The sequence below is a fragment of the Rhamphochromis sp. 'chilingali' genome, assembly GCF_963969265.1.
Source record: "Rhamphochromis sp. 'chilingali' genome assembly, chromosome: 1".
Taxonomy (NCBI): Eukaryota; Metazoa; Chordata; class Actinopteri; order Cichliformes; family Cichlidae; genus Rhamphochromis; species Rhamphochromis sp. 'chilingali'.
In genome coordinates, this window is record NC_137929.1 from 4,114,233 (window position 1) to 4,141,017 (window position 26,785).

Below are 26,785 nucleotides of genomic sequence, written 5' to 3' on the forward strand. Positions count from 1 at the left end.
TTTCTTTAAACAAAAAAATATTTTCAAAAAACTATTCAAAGGTCCCAAATGTCTTATTTCACTCAGGGGAGGAAGGCAGACGAGAGGCAGCTGTGTCATTATGGCGTTTGTATCCTGCTGCTACTGGGACCAGTTACAGTTCCTTTCACTAACACACACACACACACACATTCTAGTTTTGATATCTTAGTGAGGACACCTAGTTGACATGATCCTAGCCGCTCACTGTAACCATCAATAATGGATGGTTAACGCTCAACCTAAACCTAACCATAACCTAACTGTAACCCTGACACTAGAACCACATTGTGAGTCTCAAACTCGTGAGGCACTTTTGTCCTCATAAATGACTGTTGGTCCCCACAAGTATAGTAACATTCCAATTCTTGGTCCCCACAGAGACATCTAAACAGGTACACACACACACTTTCATGTATTTTTGTCCACAGTATAAAAGCTGTTTGGGGCTGGGAGGAATTAAGTCCGTCCATGGCAACTTTCCCCGACTGCCTTCCACATTCTTTGAGTGCTTGCCTTGTCTGCTCGCTCTGGCGCTTTAATGACTTCCTTCAAATGGTACCAACACTTCAGCAACGACTGCAACATCATTTTTTCCATCTTCACAGTCCTGGAAGCATTGGACAGTATCATCTAATACATGGAAAATATTAAAACAGCTCAGCTCACAAAAGCAGGGAAACCTTGGGTGCAAACATGTGGAGACCACTAATTCATTTACTGCATGTTGCCTCTGCTCAGTGTCTGCTCAGTACAACATGGATCTACATGTTCACTCCTGCACTGGCCAAAGCTGGTAGTGGTACTGCTTAGACTCTTTGAGTGCTAACATTGGTGCTCCAATCATTTGGTCTGGCTCTAACGGTGTGATTCAGACTGATCAGACCTGGTGCATTTTGAATCAAAACTGCAGAGTCATTTTACTATTATTTAATAAGGAAGAACAGAGAAGAGTCCATGACCACGTTATATCAGTAAAGATGTTGTGTCTGCATGAGAGTAGACTGTCTCTGCAGGCAGCATCACACCCAAACAGAGCAGACAGCCTGTTCATCCTGAGCTCGCCAAGGTCACCAAAGGTCAGGCGGACAAAAACCTGCAGTCTTAACAAAGCCACAGGCAAAGACACTCTTTATTATCAACTATCTAATAAAACGCAAAACAGCCAAGAAGTGAATCTGCCATGAATTTCACAACTTTACAAGCTAAGAAATAGACACTGAGCTTTATATTGATTAAATATGTTAAATAGATATTAAATTAAATATAGATCCTGATAAATGCCTCGTTAATTTTTCATCATAGAATTACTGTTGAAACAACCCCTTATCCATGTTTGATGCCCTGCAATGGACTCACAGCCAACTGTAGAAAGCAGCCCAATCAGAGGCACTTTTTCTTTGACCCAGTTTATTCTAAGTGGAGATATTATCTGAATTTCAGGAGTGGGACCACACCTCATTCTCGCCGCCTCAGTTTATATATGCCCCCTTCACCAATACCCTCTGTTCTCATTTTCATGCCCCCCAGGAGCCGCTGCCGATCCTGTTTGAGGCCCTCCCCACATTGCAGCACCAGTACACGGTCCCTCATCCATCATCGTTCATCGTAACTGAGGATGTGGTCCCAGCTAGTGAAATTGCTAGTAAAAATGTTAATGTGATAAACTCACCAGCTACTGGCTCACTGACATCCAGTACAAGAAGGCCAGGCTTACCAAAACATACAGTTTGATTTGTGCGCTCTGCTGCTGCACACAAATACTGTCCAACACAAGGAATTCAGCCTGGATTTACACTCTTCCCAGTGTCCTATGGCAGGTCAGCTCTATCACAGGCAAGGACAGCTCTGATGCTTCAGAAGTGTTATCAAAATAAATAAATAAATAAAATAGAAATAACATAGTAGTTTGGATCAAAAGCCAGACTAAAATAATAAGTTTTAAGACGCAATTTAAAAGACTGCATGGACTCGGAGAAACGAATATAAAGAGGGAGGTTACTCCAGAGTCTGGGAGGTACGACAGCAAAGGCCCGATCACCTCTGGACTTCAGACGAGACCTCGGTTGCGTCAGGAGCATTTGATTGGAAGATCTAAGTGCCTTATTAGGGATGCACAAATGGAGGCGCTCGCGTAGATAGCTGGGAGCTAAATTGTTTAAAATTTTAAAGGTAAGCAAAAGAATTTTGAATATTGGTACGATAATCAACAGGGAGCCAACGTAGGTTGGCTAAAACTGGTGTGATGTGGGCATAATTTCTAGTTCCAGTTAAGAGACGCGCAGCTGCATTTCAAACTAACTGGAGCCGGTGAATAGAGGAAGGTGGGAGGCCCGAGTAGAGAGAATTACAGTAGTCTAATCTGGAAGTGATAAGACCATGAATGAGTTTTTTAAGGTCCTTCAAAGGGAGGTATGGCTTTGCTTTAGATATCTGACGCAGCTGGTAGAAACAGTTTTTTACCACAGAGGAGGTCGATTTCTTGAGCTGTCCAGGAAAACACCAAGGTTTCTAACAGTGAGTGAGAGATGGCTACCAAGGGGCCCTAAGGCATCAGTAAGTTGTTCCAGCGGGGTGTGACTATCAAAAACTATAACTTTTGTCTTTCAGTGTGAGAGACGTGACCACGTTTGTACCTCATTTAGACAGTCAAACAGGGGTTCCAGAGACGTAGAGACATCTGATGTCAAAGGGAAATAAATTTTTATGTCGTCGGCGTTGCAGTGAAAGGAAATGTTATATTTTTTAAGTATTACTCCCAAAGGCAGCATGTACAAGGAAAAAGAACTGGGCCGAGCACAGATCCTTGAGGCACACCACAGTGAATTTGTTTTTAAAAACTGAAGCTGGCCCTCCACCTCTGTCAGTGGACTGGGGTGAGCTTAGAAAGGTGAATCGGGTTGGTTCTGAGAAAGAAAAGAACTCACCAGGGCAAAGCCAAGTTTCAGTCAAGAATAAGAAGTCCAGCCCGGATGAAAGAATCAGCATAAAGAGTCCTGAAGTTGGCAGCATGGTGTTCAGAAAACAGCCTGGGACTGAACACTAAGAAAACCAAAGAGGTCATTGTCAATGTCAGGAGGCATTGACTTGGCCCCCCTCTACATCAACGGGGAGTGTGTGGAGAGGGTCCACACCTCCCGGTTCCTTGGTGTCCTCATCTCTGCTGACACCTCCTGGACAGACAACATCTCAGCGGTCGTCAAGAAGGCCCAACAGCGGCTGCACTTCCTGAGAGTCTTCAGGAAGTACAAGCTGAACTCCAACCTGCTGCTGACATCACGGTATGGTACGGCAGCTGCACTAAGGCGGATAGAGGCTTCAGAGTGTGGTCAAGACAGCACAGAAGATCATCGGCTGCCCTCTCCCCTCCCTGATGGACATTTATTCCTCCCGCTGCCTCAGCAGAGCAGCAAGCATTATCCATGACAGCTCCCAGTCCGGTTCTAACCTGTTCAACCTGCTTCCCTCAGGGAGGCGCTACAGGTGCATCAGCAAGGAGACCCACTGTCACGGCGACGGATGGCCGGTACTGAATAGGACCCAGGTGCAGGAACCCAGAGCGGAGACGGTAGATGATTTAATAGTTTATTACGGTTAAGTGCAAGGGGAACAAAAAAGGGAAACGTGGCAAAGACAGAAAATGACGAGACGTGGAGCCTTGGTGTGGCGTGCCCAGGGGAACGTGGCTAGGGCGAGGGAACGAGGCCTGAGAAGTGGAACGGAGCTGAGTGGGGAACAGTCACACTGAGGGGAGAGGATATAGAAGTTAGGCAGGTAGTGAAGGCAGCTCAGAAGTGGCCAGTATAAGAGCAGCAATTCTTACTTTGCAGTTAGGGACCTGGAGTGTTTGAGAGGGGGATGATGAAGATCCAGGGGAGGCTGAGTGGCGTGGAAAGGCTGACCTGAGATCCGGGGCTCCAGATGGAGTGTGATGGCAGGAGGGCAGGCAGGTGAGGCACAGAGGGATTTCCAAAATGATCACTAGGTATTCCGAGTCCGGAGGTGGAGTGAGCCAGGGTGGGTACAGCGACTGTAGCACAAAAGAGTCTTAGTTAGTAAGATGAATCACAGCGAGAACTTGAAACACAAGACCTGTTACCAACATGGGTTGATGACGAACTGGCAGTGAGTGAACATCGATGTGTGGTTTAAATCCCTCTGGCTTGATAGCCTGCAATAGGCTCCAGGTGTGCAGGAGCTGGAGTTGGCCCTGCCCAGGGGCGGATCCCAGGTCAGTTCAGGAGCCTAATGGAAACTCCAGCCACCCACCGTAGACCATGACACCCACAGACTCACAACAGTTTTTTCCACCCGTAACCTGAACTCACACATGATAAACACAGTTCCACCCCCCAATGTAGGACCTCTATACACAGACTACACAACTATCATCACCACAGTGCAACACTTAATTTACGTGCAGTAACCCACACTGTAATATATAGCACTATGTTTTGTTTCTATATTTGTAGATAGTGCTGCAGAACTGTGCAACTCACCCCCTTTCTTTCCCACGTCTGCACTGAATAGGAGATGCTCTGAAGCTTATTGTGCATGTGTGTAGTGACAATAAAACGCATTCTATTCTATTCTGTTTTTGTTCACATGCTAAGTTCAGCATTCAAAATCTTGGTGTAATGTTTGAGTCTTCTCTGAGTTTCAACTGTGTAAAATCTTTATCTCACTCATAACATTTCTAAACATGGTCTCCTCTGCTGCACTGGAAGAAATTATCAATGCGTTTGTGTCACTGCATTTAGATTAATGTACTGGCCTCTGTGGATTAGAGAAACCACCAAGGCTCTGCACCAGTCTACAGCTGACTCTGTCAATTCTTTTAAAAAGCAGGTCAAAACCTTTTTGTTTAAACAGATTTTCTGTTGAGAAGTTTTTTAAAAATTTTAAAACTACAGGTTTATGTCATTTTGGCACTTAATGGGGTTTTTTGTGACGGTTTGTCTGTGAAAACGTCCTCACAATCACTAAAAACCAAAGAACACCACCCCCACAGTAAAGCGGTGGAAACATGGGTCACTTTTCTGCTAAGAGCACAACATGACCTCCCTGCATGGAGGGGCCAATAGACAGGACCGCGTATCGTACTGTGACGAGGAACCTTCGTCCCATGAAGATGGATGTTCAAGCATGACGATGATCCAAAACATCGTGTCGAGGTAACAAAGCAGTGGATGAAAATAAGAGTGGCCTATCGAGTCTTCCACTCATCACCTCCAGCTGGTGACGGCAGATGGCTGCCCCTCACCGAGCCTGGGGTTACTTCTTCTTCTCTGTAATGTTGTAGGGTATTTACCTTATAAATAAGAAATATATAAATATGAAATATGTCAAAACAAAGCAGAGACAGCGATCAGTGATAACTGATTCTCAGTGCTGGAGATAAGGATGTACGGTAACCTTCAACATTACACATCCTGTGGACACATACTGTTTGATCTATTGTTAGCATAAAGACGCTGACAGGTGCAGATGAATGAGCCCCTGATTTCTTCAGCCTACAGCAGACAGACTGTCAGGAGTTAGCTGCAGGACTGCAGAGCGTATGCTTGGTTTCATGTTGCGTTGTTGTTTTTAGCCTGACAGATGCCAAATGATCTGTCTGATCAAACGGGCGATTGTGGAAGAACACAAGCGCTTTGTCCTCTGGAGGCTGCTGACCTTCTCTGGCCACACAAACTGCTACACACACTCACACTGACATTAACCTGTCACTGTGGTACACCACTCTATACTTCACATATCTTGGTTGTCCTCATTTACACGACAAACACTTAAATAGACACACACAGTGACACTGTACGCCACCCCGAGAGGCCCAGTGTGGCACGCTACTGGTGTGTCACATGCTCAGAGTCTAAACAGCCTCTGTGAACCCACACTGCTGCAAATATGTTGCCAGCGCCTCCAGATTCAAATCAGTGTGTCATTGAGCAACAGAGGTTAGCAAAGGTGTCCCAGTCCAAATATGGTGTAACAGCAGGAACGTGTGGGACATTCCTTTCTTATGACTTCATAAACTCAGCTACTGGGAGATTAATCCAGCGTGGTGTGGCAGCTTTGATCGTAGACCAAAAATGTGCAGTCCAAAAAGATCACAGCGTAATCAAAACAGGCCGTCCTTTGGCGTCCACCGGGCAGTGTTTTGTAAATAATGTGTGTTTATCATTTATATGGGAATATAAAGAACTAGTTTTAGCTGTTCTACATAAACAGCATATCCCAAATATCATCAAAACAGAAAATTAGAATAAGAGCTTTCAAATCCAATTTATCGGCACAATTATTTCAATTTACTTAAATGTGCTCCGAGGGCTAACAGGCTGTTTAGATCACAGGGACATGTTACATAATGAAGTAATGAATGTCATTTCTAACTGTTTGATTTTAAAAAGTATGTTTGATAAATGTGGGACAAGGACAAGCATGTAATGGGATTAGTGGGGATACATTCATGGAGGAGAGGAGAAGTCCTAAAGCTAGCTAATGAAAGGACAGCAAACTAACACAGAGGAAGAGGTCAAGGCAGAACAACAAAGATTTCTTTGCAGGGTGAGATGAGGAAGGGAGGAGAGTAACCACTGTGATCACCCAGAAGAGAATGACTCAGGTCTGTGTCCAGTCTCCCCAAATCAGCATGACACAGCAAACTAAGCTACATAAATCTCTGAATTACCAGCTGAGCCACTAATCCAGGCGGTATGACACTCGCCAAACTGCTAGTTCTGTGATATTTTACCACCGAGCATAAAAGTGCTTACAGGAAAGGCCAGGAAAGAATAAGCCATGAATACAGAGTTTAAATCATAAGAATATTTTATAACGTTTAACATTACGCAGAAGCATTTCATATTCATGAAACGCTTTCAATTAAAAGAAAACATCGAAACAGGTAATAAGAACACACCCAACATGCTCAACACCCACTTTAGTACTTCCTACTCAGCAGTTTCAATTACTGGTTAAAGCAAATGTGTTAGAAACTTAAAGCACGTAAAGAATCTGCTCAAGTCAAACAAGACATCAGACACACATCACCAAGAAGGCAAGTTTAAAGCAGTCCTACAGAAAGGTTTCAAAACTCACTCCCACAGCTTGATTCCAAGGATGTTAGATTCCTATCGGGCCTTTTCTACTGTTAATGTTTAAGCTAAATGACAACTTTGTTTGTCCACTGTCAGCATTCGAAACAACTTCTACAGGGTTTAATGGAGCACAGATTTGACTTTTTACAAAAGCACTCAATGAGCTGTAGTAATGAAGAATTGTATCACAGTACGTTTTGTCATATCCTGTCTAAGATGTTTTTTCTTGCATGAGCCTAAGCACTCATTTATACTCGTATTGTTACGTCTGGTTCAGTTTGGGTAAGAAGGAAAAACAGCCGAGTCCATGTAGGTGACAAAAATAGTGATTTTATTACACACTTCTAAAAAAGAAGCATGGGAAGACAAGCGTACAGCCACAGATCTCCAAAGAGTGGACCGTTCCCCATCCTTATATAACCCATGATGACATCACACAGTTAGACCTTACTGGAAATGATAACAGTCTCCCCATAGTCCAAAGTTCTCCTTATACAAACATCAGATGATACTTTAGAGAAAACCAAGTGTGTGACATGTCATGTTGTGCAGTTCTGTGAGCCTGTGTGTCCAACTAGAGAATGTCCTGACATGACCTCCCTGTGTAAATAAGGGTGAACGTGCGTGTTTACATAACTGTCTATGTGCATGTTCTGATGTAGGCCTGCAAATGAATTAGAACAAGGTCCTGCTGGACCCTCCAGTTATGGACGGTGAATACAATGCTGTGGATACCATTTGAGACTTGATTACAATGATGATAACATGCATACATTAATCTTTACTCAGATTACCATAGATATAAAACAAAGATTATACTGTCATCAGATTCCACAATGGTAAATGATTAATGATTGATACTTCTAATTATAACTGTGATCATAAGAATACAAAATAAAATATCTCCTGGTCACAGTATCCAATACAACTGATTTCGGTTTTATGCTTCCTAAAACCCTTAAAATTCCTTGTCAACGTCTTTTAGTTTAACCAATCCTAAAGAAAATCAAGCTTTGCTGCTCTACTCTATTTCCCGTTCCCTGCAACATGTATGTGGATGCTGAATGAAACGGGTGGAGGGATGAGCGCTACATGGTTGTGTTTGAGCAGGAGGGCCGGATGATGAATGGGCTTTTATAGACATGCTGTTCGTTTACGGAGGCTTGTAGGCGATGATCTCTTTAGTGTAATATGAAAAGGAAACAGACACATCGTGATATCACAAACACAATCCTACATTTGTGCCAACCTAATAAAATAATATGCAGTACTGTGTGAAACTCATCAAGTGGCCTGAACTAAAAGTTCTCCAGCAAGTTTAGTAGCATTGCTACTTGAGATTGTTCATGTTGCAGCCAAGAACTTCACTGATGACTGCTGCCATGGTGTAAATCAGCTGGTTGGTTCCAGCGATGGTCACACTAGGGACTGTCCACTGCAGTAAAAACTCTGCATTATCACTCCGTTACCTGCTGCAAGCACTGCCACAGTCTGATTTTCTTTCATCACTACCTGAATTGTTTGACTAAAAGGAAAAAGAAATGGCAGATGTCCTTCTCTACAGGGGCAGAACTGTTGGCAAACTGTTCACCACCCCCCAACCGCCCTGTCTGTCATCACTCCACTAGCATTGCTGTTTGTAATTATATTCACTCCACTTTTACACACCTGTACATAATATCCTAAAAGCCACAAATCAATTAGAACCCTGCTCTGTTTGGTAATGAACTGTGATAAAACAAATATCCCCTGCCTATGAAAAACCATAGGCTTCCCAAGGGAGTCATGAGTTCATAATGTTCATGTTCATAAACACTGAAAGCTGACATGGAGTAGGTCCCAGGCCCTGAACTCCATAAGCAAGAAAATGGATTGATGTATAAATACACACACACATATACACACATATATTAGGGGTGCAACGACAAACAAAATTCACGGTTCGGTTCAGTTCGATACTTTGGTGTCACGGTTCGATATTTTTTCGATACAAAAAAAATGTTCATGCCTTTTTAATTTGTCAGTTATTAAAATTATAAATATATATTTTAACTCAAACGTACAGTTTTTAAATTTAATGTTGCTGAAACAACAAAATAATAATAAATAAATCTATCTGATGGAGGAATCGCTCATCTTTGGAAAAGAGAGTTTATTACAGAGAAATGGCTCTTTCAAAATAAAAGCTCTACTATACGCTTCTTCTGGGCTATATTCTCAGCAGCATATTAAACATATCAGGTCCCCATAAGGAGAATCCTGTGCTAACGGCTGTCTAAATGACTCGGGTAAAGTTTGTAGCATGGTGCTTGTTGTTTTGTCTGCTTCCACTTGTCTTTGCACCAGGATGATGTCGGAGTAAATGTGCAGTCATATTCGTTGTGTTCCCACTAGTGCTGTCAGCGTTAATCTGAAATGACCTTAACGCCACAACACGGCAAATCTCCGTTAACGAGCTACCGCGGATCGCCCCGTGCGTGGGGCTGGACGGCCAACACGTTAACGAGCTAACTGCGCTAACACACTAGTTCCCACCCATGTAATTGAGCATTGCGTGGCACATCCAACATACTGTTTTACTTTAGTCCATGACGCGCTTACCTTCAGGGTCATACGTCACATGAAAACCAAAATAATTCCAAACACCAGATCTGAATGAGGGTGGGGGAGGTTCAGTTTGCCATGTTGCAAGGAGCTTAACTTCTGTCTCGCTAGCTTGCCCTGCGCTCAGTGGATCTGTGCTCGACAGTGCAGCCTAGGCGGAGTAGTCGAACGCAGATCCACTGAGCTCTCAACACAGACAGCATCGTCAGAAGGAAAGTTGATGAAATAAATTACAAATGTTGTATTGTTCGATACATATGTGTACTGAACCGAAAGCACTGTATCGAACGGTTCAATATCGATATGAGTATCGTTGCACCCCTAATATATATAAATATATATATATATGTGTGTGTGTGTGTGTGTGTGTGTGTGTTTCTGTGGTTCAGCATTATGATGCTGAACCACAGAAACACACACACACACACATATATATACATATATATATATGTGTGTGTGTGTGTGTTTCTGTGGTTCAGCATTATGATGCTGAACCACATCATAATGAATAAATGGATAAATTTCCAAAATCCCGGAGCAATGCAAATTAGCCGGTGCGAGGTAAGGAGCTCTGTCATTGGTTAGACAGTCTTAGCTTTGCACCTATACCAAAGGCCATTCAGCCTCTGTGTTTACACTCTGCCTACACAGATGTTGGACATGAGACGACACAGGAAAAGGATTTTTGATGTGAGGTTTTTATTGAGATTTTATTTCTTTTTTTTCTGATTTGAAGTATTTATTAATGGAATAATAATTTATTTTCAAATACTGATTTATAAATATTTATTTTATTTTATTTATTTTTTTTGCCTGTCCCGTTTGGCTCTTTTGCATCAGAATTGTTGTCTAAAGGCAAAGAAAGATGCCCAACAGATTTACTTTACCAAACTGACCATCCCAGCCTTGCCGTAATGGTCCATTTGATTCACCTTTTATTGTTTATTTTATTTTCACTTACTGAATATGGGACAGACTTGACTGGGGGAAAGAAGGGGAGAAAGAAAGAGAAACAGCTGAGAAGAGGGACGGGGGAGAAGGGCAAAAAACAAAAACCAACAGAATTTTCTTTTCAATTAAATTACTAGATAATAAATTACTTTTGTATTGAATAAATAAAATAACTTAAAAATGAATTTGTAAATTAATATTTTATCGCACAATTCATTGTTTAAGCAAAGAACTTTTTATTTCGATGCGCTGGATCTTCTGGTCCTCTGCACATAAGTGGATTTCCATTTAGACTTTATATAGACAACAACTCAAAGTGCTTTACAACAAGTCACATTCACCCATACGATCATCTAGTGCTGTACTTTAAACACTTTAAACACAAACACGGATACTGTGGGGAGAGGCCACAGAGGCACAGGGAGAAAACTCACACAGAAATCCAACAATTAAAGAGGAACCTTCTCGATGTAACACTACCATCCTGCAAGATGACCTGGTCCTGGGCCATCTTAATAAGCATGCTGTGCACAGTAGTTTCATATTCCTGCCAGAACAAACACCAGACAGTTTGTACACAAGGCTCAGATTCTCGCTTTGCCAGATACAGACAATAGTTTAAGATCCTAATGTCTCTGCACAGCTCTGTATGTACTGAAATATCCAACCTCAGATATTTCCTGCTCACTCTCTGCACCGCCTTAGACAACAAGTAGTTCATGCTATACATAGCATTGACTTTTCATTCCAGCCATGTGCACTCATCAGGGCATCAGTGCTGCCGTAGTAACCACACTAACACTTCCTTGCACCTGTTGAAATGGCCTCAGTCTGATCGTGCCCTGAACAAACTCACCTTTAACATCCCACACACGGACTAAATGTGTGCGTGTCAATAACACGTGACAGGAGAACATGCTGGTTGTCTGTCATGGGGCTGAAAAGAAAAATAGTATTTCTTTCAGGTGGTTTCAGAAAAACAGAAACATCAAACATCTCCAAGACTCTCTTTGAAAGAACTAAAAACCTTTGTTCTCATGGTCCAATCATGAGTGAACTCCCCGATGAAGCCTTGTGTGCTAAAACATGTCAGAGTTTTAAAGGTTAAACATGAGTTTCCAAAACGTTTTGCTGGAGAACAATGAACTATTTGACTGAGTTTCAATCATTTACAGACGAGCAAAACCAGGACAGAGAAAAAAGGACAAAACTGACTCAGTAAAACAACAGAAAAGAAGATCCCATGTAGATCTGTATTATGTAGAAGTTCAGCCCAGCAACCAGTTCAGTTCAACACAAGTTTAAATGATTCTATCTGAACTCTGTGGAGCCTGATCTCAAGCTTTTTGAGTCTGACACAGAAACCAGAGGATCTTTCTGTGTCTTCAGATTCACTGTGATCCAGTGATGGGAGTGATTTCAGCCCTGAGTGATCGCGCTGATGTTTGCACAGAGCAGACAATGAGGTGAATGTTTGGGCACATTGGTAACAGTGAAAAAGTTTATTAGTAACGTGGGATCGTTTGTGTGCAGAGTATGATCTGAGATTCCTGAAGCTCTTGTCACACTGGTCACAGCTGTAGTTTCCTTCCATGTGTCCACGTTCATGAATGTTACGATGACCTGACTGTGAGAAGCTTCTCTCACAGTGTCTGCACTTGTGTGGTTTCTCTCCTGTGTGGACTCGTTTGTGTAATTTAAGCTGACTTGCAGTGGTGAAGGATGACCCACACTGATCACAGAGGTGCTTTTTAACCCCACTGTGAATCAGTTCATGTCGTTTTAAGCGATGTGATGTGGTGAAGCTTCTCCCACATTCTTTGCAGTATTTCAGTTTGTCTCCAGTGTGTCTACGTTGATGTACTTTTAGGGTCTTTTGCCGACTGAAAGTTTTTCCACAGAGGTCACAATGAAAGTCTTTCCCACCACCACAGTGATGACAGGGTTGAGAACTGGATCCATCTGTGTCGCTCTGCTTCTAAACAAAGACACAAAGACAGTGTAAGTCAGTCCTTCAACATTTGTATCCTGAACGTCGCCTGAAATAAAGAGCATCTCTGCAGACGTCCAACTACATTTGACTGTTTCAGTTAACACACTCAGTTTACTGGGCTGCAATAACTACAATACTACCACCATAATACTACAGTAATACTAAAATCATAACTGAAAGGAAAATCTGAATAATCACTCAGAGCTGCTTTTCCATGCAGTAGAATTGCTAACATGCTAACACAGTTTAATGAGCAGAGTTGTTCCAAACAGTCAGGCTAAAATGACAAGATAACAATATAAATACATACCTCACAGTAGCTGCACTTGTAGAGTCTCTTTCTGGTGTGGATCTGTTGGTGTTGTCTCAGGTCATGTGGAGATTTAAAAGTCTTCTCACACAGGTCACATTGATAAGGTCTCTCCTCAGTGTGGGTAAACATGTGTCGTTGTAACTGTGCGTCTGTTGTAAACTGTTTGCCACACTGTTCACAGCAGTACACATCATGTCTGGTGTGAATGCGTAGGTGTATATTTCGTCTCCCTCTCCGGCTGAAAGTTTTTCCACAGATGTCACAGCTGTATGCCTTAATTCCAGAGTGGGTAACTAGATGCCTCTGTAAGCTGCTACTGTGAGTAAAAGCTCTGCCACACTGATCACAGCTGTACGCTTTAACTCCACTGTGGATGAGTTGGTGTTGTTTTAGGGAAACCTTCCAGGAAAAAGACTTTCCACACAAGTCACAGCTGAACGGTCTCTCTCCAGTGTGGATGACCTGATGCTGTTTTAGTGAAGCCTTCTCAGTAAAACCCTTCCCACACTCGTCACAGCTGTATGGCTTAATTCCAGAGTGGGTAACTAGATGCCTCTGTAAGCTGCTACTGTGAGTAAAAGCTCTGCCACATTGATCACAGCTGTACGCTTTAACTCCACTGTGGATGAGTTTGTGTTGTTTTAGGGAAACCTTCCAGGAAAAAGACTTTCCACACTCGTCACAGCTGAACGGTCTCTCTCCAGTGTGGATGACCTGATGCTGTTTTAGTGAAGCCTTCTCAGTAAAACCCTTCCCACACTCGTCACAGCTGTATGCCTTAATTCCAGAGTGGGTAACTAGATGCCTCTGTAAGTGGCTACTGTGAGTAAAAGCTCTGCCACACTGATCACAGCTGTACGCTTTAACTCCACTGTGGATGAGTTGGTGTGTTTTTAGGGAACGCTTCAAGGAAAAAGACTTTCCACACAAGTCACAGCTGAACGGTCTCTCTCCAGTGTGGATGACCTGATGCTGTTTTAGTTTAGCCCTCACAGTAAAACCCTTCCCACACTCGTCACAGGTGTGTTTTTTCTCTCCCTTTCTTCTGTGAGGTTTGTCGGCCTCCTGAGAGCGCTGACTTCTGGCTCCATGTTGGTCCTGCAGTGACAGAGATACAAACAGAGGCAGTGAGTGAAATGCAGTCGTGGAACAAACTCAACCTTCAAACTCCATTAACACTAGTTTTAAACCTGAAGGTGGAGCGTGGCACCAAACACCTTAAAGGTCTCTTATCCCCACCTGCTGGTAGTTCTAACACATTACATCCAACCTGCTGTTAAAGATAATTCATGACTGTTCAAACACTAAAATCATGCCCATCCCTCCTGATTGTGTACACACACACACACACACACACACACACACACACACACACACACACACACACACACACACACACACATTATTTTATAATTTAGATTATTTTGTTGTTTCCTATTACATATTTCTATAATTTGTATAGATTTATACAGAATTATTCAGTGATAATAAATCCTATGTTTGTTTATTCTAAAGGAACCCCGTTAGCTTCCACAACAGATGTTGCTCGTCTTCCGTCAAATACTCACATAAAATATTACACAATAAAGTGGATTCAAGATATCCACATAATTTCACTCTTACATCCACAGTGAGGTTTCACAATTGTTCAAATATAAGCAATCAATAATAATATTAATAATAATATCAATAACATTGAGGCACATTACACAAATTTCAAAAACAAATCATGTCTTACAATATTTACAACAACTAAAAGCTCTGTAAATCGGCTTTTAAGTGTTCATTGAAGTTTTGAATAATTCTCTAATTTTTTAAGGCAACTTATTCCACTTAAAAGTTGCTCTAAATGTAACAGTTTTACAAAACGTTACTTTTAACTCGAGCATTTACTAAATTGCAGCTTGTTGAAAACTGTGTAATATGATGATGTATTTCATCTGGATACTGCAGCTGAGCAGAATAAATGTGGTGTGTTTAACAGAATTGCTTTCTTTAGAACTACAAGTAAGCCATAGAATATTTTAGCCTGTACAGGAAGCCAAGAAAGGTTATTATGCATTTGATCAATATTAGTATAGTATGAACATCTTCACACTAATCTGGACGCCTTATTCTGGACTAACTGAAGTCTGTTAAGATCTGTCTTATTAGCTGCTGACCAAATGATTGAACAATACTCCAGATGAGACATTACTAGTGCATTAATGACATCTTTCATAATGAAGAAGTGATACACAAAGAGCATTTCATAGCCATAGCTATGCCTTGTCGGCAGAGTTATGTGACATTAGTGATGTTTGTACTTTCAGCGTTAACTTGGTTTTAAAGCCTTTAAAATATGCGCCGTTCAATAGTCGACCTTAATCTGACAGAGAATGTGATGATTTTGTGGATAATTAAAGTCAGTCATATATCCACAAACACAACAAGCTGAAAGTCAGTGATGCTGCTCGGTTTGCAGTCCTGAACATCACGGCACAAGCAGGATTTACTGCACTGTTAATGTTAGCTGTGTTATATTGCTGCCTCTGTTCGGTGGTGTCGAGCCAAACGCACTTTAACGTGTGTTTGAACGAGCTGACGGTTCACTCGTTAAGCTGAAAGAAAGATGCTTTAATCACAGCAGTCACTCATGTGTCCACTGCACCATCTGGAACTCTTCTTGTTTACACTCGTAATAACACAAACACTAAATCCTGCTTCTCTGCTGCTGTTGTGTAGCAGTGTGTACACCTGAGACTGTCACCTGTCTGTCTGTCCTGCACTCTCTCTCTGTTTCTTTCTCTCTGATTGTGGAATAAAAGTATGAACATGTGTTTATAAGTTACACTTGTGTTTGAATCCTGCAGCTTATCACACATTTGATTTCCATGTGTGACGACTGCAAGTGTCCAGAGTGAGGACAGACTGAGGGACCCACTGCTGCACATCATCTGTGAGGCTTTGCAGCCCTGATGATCCACCAGGACAAACTCAGCAGTGTGTGAGGAAGAGGAGGAGGAAGAGCCAGCAGCACAGAAATGAAGCCCAACAATCATGTTTCACAGTCCTGTGGTCTCAGCCTCAGATACTCATCAAATCACACAGAGCTCATGTAGAAACAAATGAACTAAATATGTTCTCCTTCATTTCTGTCAAACAAAGCTGTATGAAACGTTTCCAGCTGTTAGTATCATGGTTGCTAGGCAACCTGGGCAGCGCGACGGAGGCTAGACGTCCCATTTCACGAGCCTACGAGCCTCGCACTTCGGCCTTAGCGGTCTTTGAGTACGCGGCCCTTGAGGACTTTAAAGCTGCAGAACCTGAATCGGGATACAGCCATGATGATCTCCAGCCTCGTGCTCGCCAACATTCTCACCTGAGTTAAGAAGACGATCACTGAAATGGTCTCAGCAGGTCCTTTGATGACAGCAATGAAATGCAGCGGTAAGGCTTTTTGGGGATTAAGTTCGTTTTCATGGCAAAGAAGGACGATGCAGTTCATCTGATCACTCCTCATAACATTCTGGAGTGCAGGCAAAATGCTATTATAAAAACTTAAGCAGCAACTTCTCCAGGTTCCAATATTTATGCAATTCTCAAACCTTTTGGCCACGACTGTATAACCTCTTCTGAAGTTTAGTGGATATTATACATGGTTATGCTCAGGATGTGTCGGCCAGTTTCCACTGGAAACGCCTTTTGGTTAAACTGTCAGCGAGGAATTTGCATTTGCACTGTTACATTTTTATATAACTTTAATGCACATAAACAACAGCTGCTTGTTTCAGTGAAAATACATTGATGGCTTTTTAATAAAGTTGTGCAGCTGTAAAGTATTTTGTCTGCTGTCAATTCTATCGTCAGCTACATCGTTATGGCAAATGTTCAAATGTATATGGTGATAAATATCTTTGGTCATATGGTCCTGCTCTGTCTGTCACCTTCTGTGTTGAGCTCATTGTTTCCTCTGTAGTGGCTGAGCTGAGTCCAAGTAGCTGAAAATGTTCCTCTGCTGCTCCGTCAGACTCTCCTCCTCCTGCTGATCAGCTGGGACACAAAACAGATCTTTGTTAGGCTCCACACTGCACTGAAGAGTCAAAGTGTCTCATATGTTCATCTGACAAGTAAAAGAACACATTTTTGTTTCCCGAGGTGGGCAACTTGTTGGAAACAAACACAAAAGGTTTGAGCACTGATACCTGCCATTGCTGCCATTGAAAGATGCAACGCCAGCAATGTGGATTGTCAAGACTCAAACCAATCATCAAGCAAAGACAACAGGGATCATTTGTTTCTCTTTATTTAGCATTCACAGCATTTGTAGTTGCCTTCTGTGCAGGGGAAGTCCACGCACACTGTGTGGTACCGCCATCCGCAGAAGGTGCATTCAACCTCTGTAGGAGAAACGAGATTGTCTGAGACTGAAATGATATTCACTAAAGAAGTGGTGATTTGTAAAAGTTCACATTTTGATCCGGGACGTACTCTGCATGAAAACAAGCGCTCACTCTTCCTGCTCAACAAATGATAAGGGCGGAGCCTTATACCACGTGATACAGAAGCTGTGCCGTGTGATGCTAAAATTAGCAGGGAAAAAACAACGGAGAGCACGTCAGGGATGACGAGAAAGTGACAGGAGAAAATCCGTCCCGGTCAACCACCCAAACATCAATAACGGGAACCTTATACAGCGCTTCCCTATACACGTCGAACTCCCGCAGGCACAAAGACATCACGGAGGCTATCACTTATCACCTGACCAAAGATATGGCTCCATCAACACTGTGCAAAACGAGGGATTTAGGAAAACGATCAACACCCTAGACAAACGCTACACAGTGCCGTCCCACAACTATTTTTCTATTGTTGCACTACCTGCTCTGTACACGCAGCGTCGAGCAACGGTGGAGACGGAATTTCAAGCAGGACAACATTTTGCTGCAACAACAAAACGTGAGACATTTGTTGTTTTATGTTTATTTATTGTTATGAGAGAATCATGATCTCAATTCTAAGCCAAAAAATCGTGATTCTCATTTTATGCAAAATCGTGCAGCCCTAACATTAACACAAAACTATTGTTTCACCAGAGAAACACACATGAAGAGAGAGAGAGAGACAATAACAGCTACCAAACAGTCGTCATAATTCGTCACACAATGAGAAAAGGACAAATCAACAAGTAACAATGACTAATTAATATTAAAATCTGTAACATAATGTATTGTTTGGAGTTTAGTCTGATTGGTTCAGGATGAGCTGCCATTATCCAATCACACGTCTGCTTACCTGCATCTTTTCTCTTTTTTCTAACCTGAGCACCTGATGGCTTTGAACTTTTGTTGTCCATCTTCCATTGGTTTGAATTTTGCGCTCCAGTACAAACACAAATCCCCCAACCCGAGGATCAGCACAATTAACCTAACAGACCTACACCTTAGTTCACAGATTCACTTTGTCTAAGGTTGATTTCTGGGATTTCACACAACCCAGGATTCAGATCGTGAATCCATGATGGGCTTGGATTTACATCATTATAAATGAAATGTGCTCTACTTGGAAGCAGCCGGCCCCGCCCCTTTTGACGGGTTGTGTGAGACTTTAAATCATCAAACTGTAAATTATAAATTTAAATTGTTATTGATCCTTTACCCCGAGTCCTAAAGTGTAGATTTATTTTCTTACTCTTCTTATATTTATTGTTTGTTTACTTGCACCGCTGTAACTGCAGCCTCGTCGTCTCGTCTCTCTATATGCTGGACTGTCTGTAGCGGAGATGACAATAAAGTTTACTTTGACTTCAGCAGCGCGCAGGCGCACCGAGGGCTCTCGCGCTCACTTTATAGAATTTAGAAAAAACATCGGTGCAGATTATAAGTCTGTATCATAATATCTGTTTGTTGTGTTGTTTTTATTTTGTTTTGCGAGTTGGTTATTAGATGCCGCTCCAGCCAGCCAGAGACTCCCCGCTGCCCCGCCCTCTCCTCCCTGTGCCGCCAGCAGCAGGCGCACCTCGCAAACGGAGGGCGCCCTTACTCCCAGCAAATGGCTGATAGAAAACCGATCGGTGCCTACGAATTTCCCAATATGCGCTGGCATGACGTCGGGGAAGCATGGGTACGACCGATTATTTTATTTTTTTCTTGCCCGTGATGCCCCCCCCACCACGATGCATTCTATTGGTTTGCACACTTACACACACCCAGCTGTGGTTTCCTGTTTTGCTGGACTCTGGAGAGCCCCGCCTTTAACGCTCTTCTCTCACAGAGAGCAACAGAAAACTTGGAAAAACTCCAGATTGACTGAACTCAGTTCAAAGTTACCTTGACACCTTTAGATGTGAGACGTAGTGATGGTCCGCTTGAAGCTGACGCTCCGGTGCGTGTGTCAGAAAGATCAACGCGCTGCTTCAGAAGCACCGTGGCGAGGCTTGATTCGTTTGGCCAGAGTCACGTGATCAGTGACGTCTGAAGCTTCGTTTAGAATGTACCTCTTTTTAAATCGAACTTTATTGAAACATAATGAGTATACAACATACAAACAGATGAAGTTTACAAAAGAACAGAACATGAACATACAGAACCAGGAGTAAAAAAATTATGATATGAGTAGGCGAAAAAAATCAACATATTGTAACGTGCAGTGGAGATGAAGCCAGCCGCGGAGGTGTGCAGGTGGATAGCGAATGAGCAACAGCTTCTGACTTTCCAAAAAGTACTCATTTATTTACAATATCAAAAATAAAAGTGCTACCTCTACCACACATTACTAAAGAGCACACTAGTCCGCGTACACACGGGAGCATCCATTACAGGAGGAGTGCGAAGAAGAACAAAAAGGGGGTGACACCAGTCGTGAGACAGGAGGCGCCGCCATGTGGTGATACACTGCATTACAATAGCAACTGTTACATAGTCCCCCCCTGGTGAGAAAAAGGCTGTCCTCAGCCGTACACAGCTGAAAAAGCACACACCTAACAGTACCCTATACATAGAGGTTACAGCTAAGATTGGTGCACACACACAGGGCAAAAGACCATTTAAAAATGAAATTGGTGAAAATAAGACGAATATGTACAGTGGAAAATCAGTTTTCTTAGTTTTTTTCTTTTGTTCTTTTTTTTTTCTAAGTAAATGCCAAGAATGAACCTTAACGCACGAAAGAGCCATAAAACTGGATTAAGTAGAGCAAACAGAAACATCTACATATCATGACTCAAAGTAGCAATGCAACAAGACAGCATCAAACAGGTTTAACCAAAACATTTCACTTCAGATCAAGCCTGGTTGTGTGAAAATCATTAGTCCATCTTTTGTTGCTCCAGCCAGACGTAACTCTGGGGCAACGTCTGGGCCTGAGATTGTAATGTCCACCAGCAGCTGGGTGCTGGACAGATCTGGGTGAAACACTCTCTGGAACAGCGCCCACACCAGAAGAAGAGTCAATGTCCGGTAAATCAAAGGGGAATGGCTCAGAGTCAATGTCAGTGTCTGCAGGGGGGCCAGGGTGGGCCTGAGAGTCAGAGTTCAGACCTCTCTCTCTCTCAGCAGGCAATGAAACAGAATGTTCTTTGGAAGTGAGAGAGTCCCAGGTATGGAACGGTTGCATGTTCACAACATGATAAACACCTGCATCCACACCGGAGTCCACCCAAGTGAGCCTGTAATTAACATCACTGAGTCTCTGAGATACACACAATGGTCCCTGAAACAGTGGTGCAAGTTTAGCAGTAAAGTTAGACTGAGCGTCTGACCTGGGGTGCGTCTTAACTCTCACAAGGTCACCAACACGAAACGTGGCATGTCGATGTCTCAAGTCATAGTAATGTTTTTGTCTGTCATGGCTATAGTCCAAAGCTGCTTTGGCGTGGTCGTGAGCTTCCTGCAGGGAGGCTCTCAGAGTCTCAGGGTAAGGCACACCCGGTTCATCAACACCTGCTGTAGAAGGCTGAGTGATAAGGTCAAGCGGGGTGTCTAACTCACGACCATAAAGCATCATGGCAGGAGTCATACCTGTACTGTCATTAGGGCTGCCACAAACAATTATTTTGATAGTCGACTAGTCACCGATTATTTATGCGATTAGTCGACTAATCAGATCATCATCCACTGGACGTAAAACTACAGCTTATTGCACCAGCAGCATCTGCTCTTATATAACTATCATTAGCTTACAGCTTTAAGCTTTTAAGGTGCTAACTAAAAATAAAGACAAGATGATAGTTTATTCAATTTTAATGAAATTTGCAGATTGTTTCGGTAAAGTTTAATAAACTCCTTGCTATCTAAAATATAACAGGACACCGGAGTATATTCTCCAGCATCTCACACTTCTGATAATCAGCTGTCTGCTTGACGTTTATTCAGCTGTGTAAAAACTATAACTTTAATCTCAGACAAACCGATTTACTCAGGAACAAATAAAATACTAAAAAAAAAAAAAAGCCAAACAACAACATTTTTAATTTATCTAAGTGACTCATATATATTTAACCTGAGCTCATTGCAAGTAAATGCAATGAGTATACAACACAATTAAAGACGGCGGTGGGTTTGAAAACAATTTGCCGGGAGTCCGGTGTTCTCACAGCGCTAGTGACCTAGCCCCCGGCTAGCTATCGAGCTAGTGGGTAACAGACGACTCCGAAAACGTCGGAGCGCTTTTGAAAATATGTGGTGTCTTGATAAACTGAGCAGATATTTGAGGTTTACACAGCTACATTCTCGCCTGAAAATATGTTAAACGTTTATTTTGTGACCCAGAAAGAATAATAAGAGTAATATTAAAACTAACTAGCTACCGCCATTGTTGGAAACTAAGCTGGGCCGCGCTATGAATTCTGGGACACAGCTGCTTCTTCTTCTTCTTCGGGGTTTAACGGCAGCTGGCATCCTTGTACATGCAGTGCTGCCATCTTCTGTTTCAGTCTGTTATTACACTCTTAAATCCTGCTACTTATTCCTGTGTCTTTTGCGATCTTACAAAGCTTCAAACGACGCGTCGACTATTAAATCAGTCGTCGACGATTTTGATAGTCGACGTAATCGTGACTAGTCGACAAATCGTGGCAGCCCTAACTGTCATGGGGGGGGGCGGTGCGCAGAGCAAAGCAAATCTGAGGGAGAAACTTGTCCCATGATGTGTGCTTATCACCTACATAAGCGCGGATTGCAGTTTTCAGAGTCCGGTTGACGCGTTCAGTAGCATTTGTCTGAGGGTGATATGCCGTAGTGAGTCTGTGCACCGAGCCTAAGGCAGAAACAACATGTTCAAAAAGCTCACTCACAAAAGGAGACCCTCTGTCAGAAATGAGGTAAGTGGGTGTACCATGCCTAGCAAAAATGTCAGTGACGAATTTACCAGCTGCTACCTGAGATGTAGCTTCTTTGACAGCACTGGCTTCAACCCATTTAGTCAAATAGTCAACAAACACGATCAAATAAGCATTACCAGTGGGGGTGCGGGGAAGTGGCCCAACAAAATCCACACCCACATACTCCCAGGGTTTCTGGGGGACAATGGGAACCATAAGACCGGCTGCTTTTTTCTGACTTGGCTTGGTGAGTTGGCACACTGAGCATGAAATCACATAGCGTTTCACATCAGCTGCCATTTTGGGCCAGAAAAACCTAAAACGCAGTCTAGCCAATGTCTTAGAAACACCCAAGTGACCTGCTGTGGGGTGGTCATGGTAATAGTCCAGCAAGGTGCCTCTCATGGAAGTAGGGGCAAACAGTTTCAGCTCTTTCAAAGGGTGCAAAACACATGTGGACTTGGGTTCTCTGTGATACAAAAGAGAGTCATACACAACATACTGTAACAAGGTGGCATAGTTCCGAGCTGTTCAGAGAGTCTGCTTCAATGTCTCTGAGGAGTGGACCTGTGACATGATCGTCTAACTGCAGCTGTCTGAATTGTGAACGGTCAGCCAGAATGACGGGGGGCAGAGTACGAATGTCCAGGCTGCCCATAACAGCATGATCTGGTAAAAGATCAGTCGGCCTGTCACAGGTCAGAGGCAAAGGGTTGCGTGACATTGCGTCGGGAACTTTGTTCTGTGCACCAGGTTTGTGCACTATTGTGAAATCAAAGTCCTGCAAACGAAGTGACCAGCGGGCGAGTCGGCCCGTTGGGTTTTGACGAGACATGAGCCACCTGAGACTGTTGTGGTCAGTGAAGATAGTAACATGAACACCTTCAACATATGGGCGGAAGTGTTCCAGAGCCCATATCACAGCGAGGCACTCCTTCTCTGAAGTGCAGTAGGGGAGTTCAGCTTTGTGAAGGAAGCGACTAGCAAAAGCCACAACGTACTCACGACCCTTGTCATCCTTTTGCATCAACACTGCCCCAAGACCAATGTCACATGCATCGGCGTGAATGGAAAAGGGACGGTTGAAGTCTGGAAATGACAGGATCGGGGCTGATGTGACATGATCCTTCAAAGTGTCCATGGCCCTTCGACAGCTGTCGTCCCAGTGGAAAGCATTGTCCTTTCTGGTGATGGCGTGAAGAGGTTCGGCATGGCGGGCATAATTCTGAATGAAGCGTCGATAATAGCCAGTCAAGCCAAGGAACTGACGGACGTGTTTCACTGAGGTTGGGGTATCAAACTCCTTAACCGCCTTTACTTTGTCCGGATCGGGCTTAACACCTGATGATGTGATGCGGTACCCGAGAAAGGTGAATTCATCGAGGCAGAATTGGCACTTTTTGAGCTTCAATGACAAGCCAGCAGCCTGGAGTCTGCCCAGCACCTCCTCTAGATCCACTAAGTGCTGTTCAAAGGTAGGTGAGGCGATAACAATGTCATCCAGGTAGACTGCGCACGTTTTGTAAATGAGGCCAGTAGGGCTGCCACGATTAGTCGACTAGTCACGATTATGTCGACTATCAAAATCGTCGACGACTGATTTAATAGTCGGCGCGTCGTTTGAAGCTTTGTAAGATCACAAAAGACGCAGGAATAAGTGGTAGGATTTAAGAGTGTAATAACGGACTGAAACAGAAGATGGCAGCACTGCATGTACAAGGATGCCAGCTGCCGTTAAACCCCGAAGAAGAAGAAGCTGTGTCCCAGAATTCATAGCGCAGCCCAGCTCAGTTTCCAACAATGGCGGCAGCTAGTTAGTTTTAATATTACGCTTATTATTCTTTCTGGGTCATAAAATAAACGTTTAACATATTTTCAGGCGAGAATGTAGCCGTGTAAACCTCAAATATCGGCTCAGTTTATCAAGACACCACATATTTTCAAAAGCGCTCTGACGTTTTCGGAGACGTCTGTTACCCACTAGCTCGATAGCTAGCCGGGGGCTAGGTCACTAGAGCAGCTGAGAACACCGGACTCCCAGCAAATCGTTTTCAAACCCACCGCCATCTTTCGCTACTCAGGTTAAACATATATATGTCACTTAGATAACTTAAAAATATTATTGCTTGGCTTTTTTTTAGCATTTTATTTGTTCCTGAGTAAATCGGTTTGGCTGAGATTAAAGTTATAGTTTTTACACAGCTGAATAAACGTCAAGCAGACAGCTGATTATCAGAAGTGTGAGATGCTGGAGAATTTACTCCGGTGTCCTGTTATATTTTAGATAGCAAGGAGTTTATTAAACTTCACCGAAACAATCTGCAAATTTCATTAAAATTTAATAAACTATCATCTTGTCTTTATTTTTAGTTAGCACATACCTTAAACACTTAAAGCTGTAAGCTAATGATAGTTATATAAGAGCAGAGGCTGCTGGTGCAATAAGTTGTACGTTTTACATCTAATGGATGCATGATCTGATTAGTCGACTAATCGCAAAGATAATCGGTGACTAGTCGACTATCAAAATAATTGTTTGTGGCAGCCCTAGAGGCCAGCAAGCACAGAGTTCATGAGTCTCTGAAAAGTTGCAGGTGCGTTGCAGAGCCCAAAGGGCAGCACCCGAAACTGGAAGAGACCGCAGTGAGAGATGAAGGCAGTTTTAGGCTTCGAGTCCTCTGCTACAGCAACCTGCCAATAGCCTCGCGCTAAGTCCAATGTCGAGACAAACTTTCCTCTTGCCAGAAAGTCCAAAGACTCATCTACACGAGGCAGGGGATACGAGTCTTTTCGGGTAACTTGGTTGAGCCCTCGAAAGTCCACACAAAACCTTGGTTCCGTGGCAGCTCTATTTACAATGACTACAGGAGCTGCCCAAGGGCTTGTGGAAGGTTCAATGATGTTGTCCTTCAACATTTGTTGCACTTGTTCTTCAATCACACGTTTCTTAGCAGGTGACGTGCGATAGGGTGGGAGATTGACAGGTGTTGCATTGCCAGTCTCTATGGCGTGCTCAGAGCCGTTCGACCAAGTTGACCATCAAACAAGGAGCTAAACGTGCTGAGCAGATTTAGTAAAGCATCCTTGTTGTTCTCTGAGAGACTTGCTTCAGACAGTTTGGCTGTTAAGTCTGAGCGAACCAAGTCCAAAGACATCAGTGTTCCAGGTGAATGTGAGTAATCATTTTGAAGGTCCTCTTCATTGTCTGCGAGTGGGCAGGGGATGTCCTCAACGTAGACTGTTCTAGTGGGAATGTGAATAGAAACAGAAGCTCTTGCCATAAAATCCATTCCCAGAATGAAAGGAGAGGACAAATCTGGTATTATGGCAAAACGCTGGTAAAAGTTCTTGTTCATGAATCCAATATTGAGCCAAATAACACCAACAGGGATACAGGGAGCATTATTGGCGAGGTTAACTGCAGGACCATTCCACTCACTTGTGTTTCTAGGGTAAGAGTCATTTACTTGAATGAGATCTGTTCGTACAGCCGAGAGGGAAGCACCCGTGTCGAGGGTAGCATCCACAGATGAAGCATTGAAGTTCACTTTCGTTCTTAGTGGGGTATTCCAGTGGACTTGTGAAAAATTGTCTTCCAAGTGTCCAAGACTGTGTCCACCCTGTAGCGAATCGGGCGTGTGAGGCTCCGTTAGTAACTGGGGGAAGGTTGGCCTCTGTGAAATGTCCTCCCCCCCCCTGTAGTTTCCCAACTGCCTGTATTGTGGCTGGGATGTGGTGCTGCTTAATTCCACCTTTTCATGGCCAGGGTCAGAGGGGCCAGGTGCTGGCAATGGCTGGGCTGGGCCATGCCTAGCGGTGTTCGAGGCTCGTTGTGGCAAATGAGGTTGGGTGTTACAGTTTGGGCAGGTGCGTGTAGTGAACCCTGGCTGAGAGCATTTGAAGCAGTAAGGTTCAGGCTTATAGTTGTCTTTGCTACATAAAGCAGGCTGTGGTCTTTGTGGTCCAAGCACTAAGTGAAGCTCATGAGCGCGTAGCAGCAAGTCCATTACAGAAGTAACATTAGCGCCATACAGGGCAACTCTGTATTTTTCGAGAGCATGTCTACTAATTAGGTCAATTCTGTCTTTTTCAGGTGGGGGGCTCTTCAGTTTGTCAAACTCACTCAACATGTGGGCGACAAAGGTTGGGAGCGGCTCGTCCTGAGCCTGAACACGATCCAAAATTCCTCTCAGGATGCGTTCTTGGTTGTCGGAGGGCAGAAAAACTGTCTTAAACAGTTGACAGAATTTAGCCCATGATGTGATGTGGGAACTCAGTGCCTTGAACCATTTCCCGGGCTCTTTTGCAAGAAAGTGTGGCAGTTCGTTTGGCAATTGCCCATCAGTTAGGTTCAATGAGGCTTTGTATGTGCCAACTGCATTTAACCAGTCCTCAGGTTGCACTTCTCTCTTTTTCTTTCTCCCAAGCGGAGCAGCGGCACACCACGGTATCCAGAAATTAGTCGGGTCCCACCTGAGCTGAGGCTGTAGCCATGGCGGGAGAAAACG

At 43.3% G+C, this 26,785-nt stretch overlaps 2 protein-coding genes across 4 annotated transcripts in view; both read right to left on the bottom strand.

Annotated features, from left to right (window-relative positions):
• LOC308399066 (uncharacterized protein) overlaps positions 1–26,785 on the bottom strand; it is a 262,268-nt gene that overhangs the window by 228,149 nt on the left and 7,334 nt on the right. The window lies entirely within an intron of this gene.
• The window catches only part of LOC308397733 (uncharacterized protein), a 48,850-nt gene continuing 32,393 nt past the window's right edge, over positions 10,329–26,785 (bottom strand). Inside the window, exons 1-5 of one of the 3 annotated variants that reach the window (XM_080883810.1) lie at positions 19,288–21,548; positions 17,293–17,358; positions 16,906–17,011; positions 12,977–14,077; positions 10,329–12,651 (exon numbers count right to left, since the gene is read on the bottom strand). In XM_080883810.1, coding sequence (XP_080739936.1) covers positions 11,959–12,651; positions 12,977–14,077; positions 16,906–16,923 — 1,812 coding nt within the window. In that variant the 5' untranslated portion in view covers positions 16,924–17,011; positions 17,293–17,358; positions 19,288–21,548 and the 3' untranslated portion in view covers positions 10,329–11,958. Of the gene's footprint in view, positions 12,652–12,976; positions 14,078–16,905; positions 17,012–17,292; positions 17,359–17,449; positions 18,046–19,287 lie in introns of those variants that run through there. The other 2 variants (XM_080883809.1, XM_080883808.1) reach the window with 2 other exon arrangements.